At 37.0% G+C, this 8,288-nt stretch overlaps 1 protein-coding gene across 1 annotated transcript; it reads right to left on the bottom strand.

Annotated features, from left to right (window-relative positions):
- Positions 1-1,693: 1,693 nt before the first annotated feature.
- LOC141250376 (uncharacterized) lies at positions 1,694-5,913 on the bottom strand. Its single transcript, XM_073669937.1, has 4 exons — positions 4,984-5,913; positions 3,878-4,941; positions 3,010-3,283; positions 1,694-2,026 (listed from the first exon to the last, which is right to left on the bottom strand). The coding sequence occupies exons 1-4, from the start codon at positions 5,911-5,913 to the stop codon at positions 1,694-1,696; spliced, it is 2,601 nt and encodes an 866-aa protein (XP_073526038.1).
- Between the last annotated feature and the right edge of the window lie 2,375 nt (positions 5,914-8,288).

Below are 8,288 nucleotides of genomic sequence, written 5' to 3'. Positions count from 1 at the left end.
ATGCATTAATTATGCAGATAACCATCGTGACGAACGAAGAGGAGATGAAGAGTTTCGTGGAGCAAATTGGAAGTGAATCATTGCCTGAATGCTATGGTGGGAAATCAGAACTTGTGGCTCTTCAGGATGTTATACTGCCTCCAACTTCATAGATTTGAAGAAATTATCCACCTTAATGTATCTATAATGGCTCCTTAAGATCTGATCTCTGAGATGTAACACGATGAACTTAAATGGCTATAAATAAAATAAAATAAAATCCAGGCTATATGTGGTGCCACTGGTTTGGTGCATTCTTTACACAATTAAAATGGTGTGCCTTTTATTGAGGTGAGTTCCGGTGAAAACAATCCTTATGGTGTGAAGTGCGAAGTATGTTGAGCCATTAGATTAGAAAATGGAGGGCTGAGATTAAAAGATGGGTTTTTTAACGAATCCACGCGGTGACATTTTTGTAATTAATGGTGAACTGTTATTTTTATTTATTTTTTTACGTTTTCTGGGTGATTTTTTTATCCCTTTAGATGTGAACATTAGCGTGTTATATGTGAATATTAGTGTGTTATATGTGTACCCGAGAAAAGGATTGTTTTCACCGGATCCTTATTCTTATTAACATACCTTTTCTTTATTTAAATAATCCTAGTAAAGTTATATTAAAAATGTAAAAAGTAATGTCTAGAAAAATACAGTAATTTTTAATATAATAACTGTATAAGGATACATATAGTAAAACTGATTAAATAATACATGTATTTAAAAAAATTGCTCTAAAATAATATCTATTTCTATTCAAATAGAGTATGTTGCAGAATGTATACAAAATCTTGTCCCGCAATCTCATTGTTTTTCCTAAAGCATTGTATACGGGTAGTTAGAAAGCAAAGATGTCATGTGTTTAAAACAAACGATCTCAACCCATAACATAGAATCTCAACCCATAACATAGAATTAAAGGTTCGTTAGATTAGTGTATTGATAATAACTTTTTCATTGATAAATATTTATTTAAGAATTGTTTCTTTTTTTACATTGGAGTTTGTGTAACATCGGAAGTCATGAAATTAATATGATAAGTACTTATTTCAAAAAAAATCTTTATAAATATTGTGCCATACACATCCCATGTGAATTTGAGCAAAATATATTTTTGCCTCTTGCAGCTTCAATACTTCTTTTCACTGTTTTAATGAAGTTTAGATTACAGATATTTCTTTTTTAAGAACTCTTCACAGTTTTACTGTTCGATAAACAGAAGAAAAAAACGAATCAAGACCATTTTTTATATCATTGTTCATCCGTCAAACTTGACTCACAGTTTAATACGAAACTGTAGTTCATCTCCTTTTAACAGGATAGTCGTCTCTGCATTGTTGTGGGTTACACAGCCTGAATAATTCTGAATGATTCTCCATATCAATCAATTACAGCTACAGAACACCAGCCATATGGAGAATAAAAAGAGAGAAAAGAAGGGCTCTAGAATGAAACAAATTCATAGTTACCCAACATCCACAAAAACTGAAGACAAGGTAAACAAAAGCCTGTATTTACACCTTTGCAAGAAGACACCACCATCAATATCATCAAATAAAGTCTACCATTACCAAGTCTCACAAATTTACACTTGAACATACAACCAAATAATTCTCATACTATAACAATCCATTTCTCATCATAAAGTATTGTTCTTTTAGGGCAAAAACCCGGAATACGAAACGAGGTGCGTCTCTCGTGGGGCCGAAGGGTTAGCCAACTGATCCGCCACTGAACCGAGTCCCTGCATCAACCGAACAATCTCGACAGTGTCATCAAGATAGTATTTGGCTTTGCTCGGTTTCCGACCCACAGTGCACGCGAACACCTCGGGAGACGACGTTGACGTACCCGGAATAGCGCTCGTTATGACCTCGAACATGTCTTCGTCTGAACGGTCGTCTCCCACGCAGAGGACGAAATCAGGAGACATGTCTTTCTCTTGCATTACAGATAACAGCCGTTTCGCTACCAAACCTTTGCTTACACCCTGCAAACATATAAGGTATCATACTTTTAATGTATCGAAAAATATACTAAACAAGGATATGGGTATGACCGATATCTCATACTCATAACCCTAAATCTGTTTAACATTCAATTGATCATATTTGACCTATTTGAAACAAAATAGTACTGGTATGAGATATTAAGGCAATTCTATATAGTATACTGAATTTTCAGCAAAGGTAACATGCAAGTAATTGAGAAAGATATTTCTTATATGAATGATCTTTTCAATGGTTTGTTATTATTTGTGATCCTGGATCTTATTTAAGTTCTAGATTAACTCAATTTTGAAAGTTTGTACTCCCTCCGTCCCAAAATGATGTTCCCATTTCAATTTTACATACTATTCACACTTCTACACAATTTTCTTAGTTTCTCTTTATATATATACGGAAAAACATAGTCATGTATGATCTTGTTTTATTCGTCTCAACGAGTACTTTAACTACATATAATTTTTATAATTTGTAGTGATATATAATTGGAGATATTTAAGACGCAAAACGTGTCTCGGCAAATGAGCCGGAAGGAAATGGGATCATTATTTTGGGACGGAGGGAGTAACAAACAGAATGTTGGTTTGGATTTGAACGAAATCCATTCAATCTTAAACAAAAAACAGAAGTTCGACTTCAGTGCTTGTCTTTTTAGGTTTTAACATAGGTATTAATGGAATTTCATTTTGAGCAAATTACCCTTACTTTAATGCTTAAGTTCTCAAAATGGTTACTGAAATTGCCAGATTTAGAGTCTTATCTCACAATAGGATTCTATCCAAAAATGTTAGAAAGACAATTATTGATGAACAGAACTAAATGCACTATAAATGAAAGAATAACAGACATTTCTAATTCAAGTGATCTTATTTCAAAGCTGAAAACAAAACAGTACTAGTATGAGATTTTAAGGCAATACTATATGTAGTATACTAAATTGAGCAAAGATAAGATGCAAAGAACATACCTGAGGTTTAACCTCAACCAAATTCCTTCCTCTTTTGACAGAGACAGGCTCACTGCAAAGAACACTCTCAAGATGATCAAGAAGCTCTTTAGCTTGGCAGGAACCGAAATCGGGATCCGCGTCTTCGTATGACCACACCATCGCCGTTTCCTTTTCCTCGATTGTCGACCCGTCTGTTGTCTCGGTATACAGCTTCATCACTGGCTCTGCTATCTGCTTCCAGCTACAGTCCGCCGCCGAAACCAGCGTCTCCCATTCCGAATTTCGGTTTACCCTACATACATTCCACCAAACACACAAACAAAACAAAATTTATAAGATCAAGGCTATACAATTAGGTTCTGCTGAAATTATACCTTAAAATGCGAAAACTTCGTATGAATTTGTTAACCTACTAAAAAAGAAAGGAAAAAAGAAATTCTGAATGATCAACAAAACTGTCAACGCAACACTTATTTCGTCACTTACTGGTTTTTTAGTAGATTCAAGAATTCATACTCTATGTTCACATTTTAGTACTCTACATTCATAATCTAGGCAGCCAGACTTGTTGCATTTTACTTATCTAAGCTTCTGATATATTCCTAATTACTCTTCTGTTTTCCCTAAATATCAAATTTATAAATAAAAAATACCATAAATATCACATTTTACTTATGTAAGCTTCTGATGCATCACCACTTGACTTGTAGCATTTTACTTATCTAAGCTTCTGATATATTCCTAATTACTCTTCTCTAAATATCAAATTTATAACAAAAAATTCCATATATGCTAAGATTACCTACCATATACTAGTTTTTTTTATCTAGTTATGACATTCAAAAATGTATTATCGAAAGACAGAAAGAAAGAAAACATGCATTACCTGAGAAAATAGCCCTGCTCAGCCGCGATTCCGAGATTTTCACAAGGCGAAAACCATTCATCAAGAGTATCCCTTTGCTTACCACTAACAATAAAAACCACATTATTCTTATCCCTACACAAACTATTCAATATCTCAATACTCTTCGCCGAAGGACTCTTATCAATCGCGTTCTGCGGCATCAAAGTACCGTCATAATCCAACAAAATCGCCCTTACCGAAGTCCTCCTATACGCCGAAACGATATGCTCCATTGCAAGCTTCCTAAAATTAGTATCGAGCGCCACAACTCTAAAACTCAGCCCAAATCCGATCCCCCAACACCTCCGTTTACTATGATCCTTACAACTCCGTTCCAAATCCTGCAAAAAACTCCGCGCCCAATAACCGACATCATGGCTACTTACATACCTATAATGTTTCTCGTGTCTCAATTGCTTCTCCGACGGCGCCATTTCAATCGCGCTATGCATTGCCTCTGCAACGGCGTCTATATTCCACGGATTAACCCTAATAGCTCCGCTTAACGAAGGAGAACAACCGATAAACTCGGATACAACAAGCATACTTTTTCTCGGAGCAGAAGAATCTAACCCGAGAATCTTGTCGAGCTTATCATTTCCGTTTCGACTAATCACGTATTCATATGGTATTAGATTCATACCATCTCTCACGGCGGTTACAAGACAACACTCTGCAATCACATAATACGCGACTCTTTCGTAGAATTTCAACGGCTCGTCGATTAGAATAATGGGGTCATAACCTGGCATTCCGAATGTCGAATTTATGCGTTTCACCGTCGAGTAAGTTTCTTCTTGTACTTCTTTAACGTCGCGTCCGCGACCTCTAGCTGGATTTGCTATTTGAACGAGGACTACTTTGCCGTGGCACTCTGGGTGTTGTATAAGAAGTTGTTCCATTGCTAAGAGTTTGAGAGTAATGCCTTTGAAAATGTCCATATCGTCAACTCCGAGTAGAATCTTTTTGCCATTGTCGTTGTAGATTTTGAGAAGCTCGGAGACTTTGGATTCGGTTTCCGGGAGGTTTAAAACAGATTTGAGCTGACCCATATGGATACCGACGGGGAGGATTTTGATGCTGACGATTCGGCCGTAATACTCGAGGCCTATGTAGCCTCGTTTGGATTCGTAGGTCAAACCGAGCATTCGGCTACAACATGATAAGAAATGTCGAGCGTAATCGAATGTGTGGAAACCGATTAGATCGGAGTTCAGCATTGCTCTTAGAAGCTCTTCTCGAATCGGTAGGGTTTTGTAGATTTCGGAAGAGGGGAAAGGGCTGTGGAGGAAGAAGCCTAGCTTGACACGGTTGAATCGTTTTCTTAAGAAAGTGGGTAACACCATAAGATGGTAGTCCTGCACCCACACGAAATCGTCTTCTGGGCTGATCACCTCCATGATTCTGTCTGCGAAGATCTTGTTGACTGAGACGTAGGCCTGCCAAAGGGAGCGGTCAAATCGGCCACCGAGATCCGGTGATAAGGGTAACATGTAATGAAACAGAGGCCATAGCTGTTGTTTACAGAATCCGTGGTAGAATCTGCTGAATAGATCGGGGGGGACGAATGTAGGGACACATTTGAAGCTATCGAAAAGGATTTGAGAAACTTCATCTTGCTCGTTGGGGTGAATGTCTTCTTTCAGACAACCCACATAGACTACCTCTGTTTCTTCATCTCCGAGCCCGTCTTTGAGTTGGAGAAGAAGAGAATTTTCATTCAGAGTGAAAATCCAGCCGCTGTTATTGCTACTACTACCATTCAACTGAGCTCCTCTTCTTTGAGCCTTGATTGGGAGCTCATTGGCAACGATGATGATTCTATCTCTGTGAACAGAGGATGAAGAGAGGTCAGAGCAAACACTCTCTGTTGGGTCATCGTCAACCTCAGAAATCAGACCGGCAACGGTCATAATCCGGGGAATCCGGCGAGTCAGCCGGCCGATCGACGGCGGCGTCACCGGTGGCTCTCCGGTGGCCAGTTCTAACAGGTTTGAGTAAGATCTAGACACCATAATATCGACTCACACTTTCTCGAGCTACCTACAATGGCAGAAAAAATCAAAACCCAGATCAAATTGAGCAAAAGTAGAACAGCGTTGAGCCCCTAATTGAAGATGCAGTAAACCCTAATAATTTGAATGCAAGTAGCAAGAAGGTGCGAAGAAATTACTCTATGGAGGAAGATTCGTAAGAGCAATTGCTGGCTGCACTGAAACCTCTTGTTCAAATTGATGATTCAGGTGCTAATTGATATCAAGAAGAAGAAGCATCTTCCATGGAAATTATGTTGGCAAAAAAGGAGGGTGAAGCTGAAATCACAAAGCAACAACTTGTATTGTAGGGGTTACCTAGAAGCAGAACGAGTTTGGTGCTTTTCTTGCTTCTACTTTTCGAAGGAAAAAGATATTTTTGTTTAATACTCTCTCTGTAGATGTAAGAAAAGCTCAGAATATTGAGATGGGTACACTGGAGAGTGGAGAGTGGAGAATAAAATAATGTTGATTATTTTTGGTTCTATCAAACACACAATAAAGAAATATCTGAAGGTGCAAGAACCAAGAAGGTGAAAGCTCAGAATTACTGTTTAATGTCTATTGATCAACAGCTAATTATTAATGATATTACTACTAATAAGAAGATTAAATCATTTATAATGTGTGGGGTTTGTAGATAAGCTTTGCCAATAGGCAGGGGGACCCTTGGGACAATAACCAGGTAGATGTAAGTAAATGGACAGCTGTGAACCTGTGAGTTTGATGATTTATTTGTATAAATAGATACAATTACATGTTGCTTATTACGGACTTGTTAAAAAATTGAACTTTATGGTTTGGTTCAATTTGGAAATTTAGTTAGAGATTTTTTTGGCTTAAATCAGTATCATATGTTTGAAATTTTGATAAATTTTCTTGAATGGAAATATTAAATCCTAATGGAAATAATAAATTCTTAGTTACAAAAATCACAAAATCATTTAAACGTAATCCATTTTTTTTAATTAAGAGTCTTAACCTATACCACAAGAACATAGGTTATAAAAATCATTGAAGTTATATCAAGTAAATTTTTACCGTTTCATTAAACGTAATTTTCATGATTTATTGCAATTATGATTTCATAAATATGAAGTAAGATCTTGTAATTTCATTTTTTTAAAATGTTCTTAGCATTAATTTGTTGCGAATCAGAATTCATTTTTTGTGGAATTTTGAGCTACTAGAGTATAATTTAATACTTTCTTGATTAATTTTTATATGTTGTGTAATTGTGAAATTTTAAAATATATGCAAATGGATCTTCACATCCTCATGCTTTTACGGTAAGTGGAGATTTTTTTATAAAAAACTAATAGAAAAAACGCTTCCTCATCTAACATTGTCCATAAAGTTGACAGATAACGCTAACGAGCGGTTAAAGCAAAACACTTATGAAAAAGAAAACATATAAAAACCAACAAATCCGTGACAACATTCGCTTTCCGGAAAATATGAAGGTATTGAATAACTCAATCCCTACAAAGCAAATCTCGTGTATGAGAAACAAGATATACGCAATTCATGTGGTTTGGTTCATGTGAGCCTTTTGAGATTGGGTTGTCATGGAAAACTCATTTAACTATAAGGCGTCTCAAGAGTGTTGAGCCGGTAAAAATCAAATAAAGTTATAAGAATATTTTTATATACAAGGTTAAAAAACGGCTCCCGTCCGAACCAAATATGTCCTAGCAAAACATTATACTTAACACATTGACATGGAATCTTGCACAAAAGGCTTCATTTATAGGTTAAGGCGCATGTGCCAACATCTCATGTGGAACAACTTTTTTTAAAGGATACGAGGCACTCTCACAGTGTATATTAATATGAAAAATAGTTGAGCTACAACAAGCGGGGTATAGCTCGTTCCGTAACGTCATCCTCCAACACCCCAAAACAACACACTCTAGAGGGGAGTCCAAAAAAAGTAAAACCAAGCGGAAAATTGAAAGCTAAGGAGGCTAAAGAGTTGGTGACTCTGTTAGCCTCCTTAAACACATGTCATGCCTGAAACTACCAGTCCCTACAAACTAAGCTTGTTGTCGTGGAAATGAAGTTGGCAAGTGGATGGCTACGACCTACAAATTTGTTTAGAAATGGAACCGCTAGGCAAGAATCTGTTTTCAAAAGAACCCTCATGTAGCCACGGTCCCACCCCAGGCCGTAGAAAAATTGGAAACTAAACCCCACGGTTCGGCCATTGGAACCAAACAAACATCAATGTTATGAATAAACTCACCCAACCAATTACCTTGCTCGTCTCTCAAGACTCCACCCATGGCAGCTCTCTTGTGTTAAACCGCGCCATCCATATCGAGCTTGACCAATCCTCCTCTGGCGGCTCCCAAGAA

Source organism: Phyllobates terribilis, unplaced genomic scaffold (genome assembly GCF_046119375.1).
Source record: "Phyllobates terribilis strain yellow unplaced genomic scaffold, ASM4611937v1 Scaffold_5567__1_contigs__length_50736, whole genome shotgun sequence".
NCBI classification, from domain to species: domain Eukaryota; kingdom Metazoa; phylum Chordata; class Amphibia; order Anura; family Dendrobatidae; genus Phyllobates; species Phyllobates terribilis.
The sequence above is the reverse complement of the archived record's forward strand: the minus strand, read 5'-3'. Positions and strand labels throughout refer to the sequence as shown.

Excerpts from the sequence above, each read along its gene's own strand:
- LOC141250376 (XM_073669937.1), bottom strand. The coding sequence starts at position 5,913 with ATGGTGTCTAGATCTTACTCAAACCTGTTAGAACTGGCCACCGGAGAG. Across the intron at positions 3,284-3,877 it reads GAGCAGGGCTATTTTCTCAG|GGTAAACCGAAATTCGGAAT; the intron begins GTAATGCATGTT and ends GAATGTATGTAG. Across the intron at positions 2,027-3,009 it reads TGGTTGAGGTTAAACCTCAG|GGTGTAAGCAAAGGTTTGGT; the intron begins GTATGTTCTTTG and ends ATATGTTTGCAG.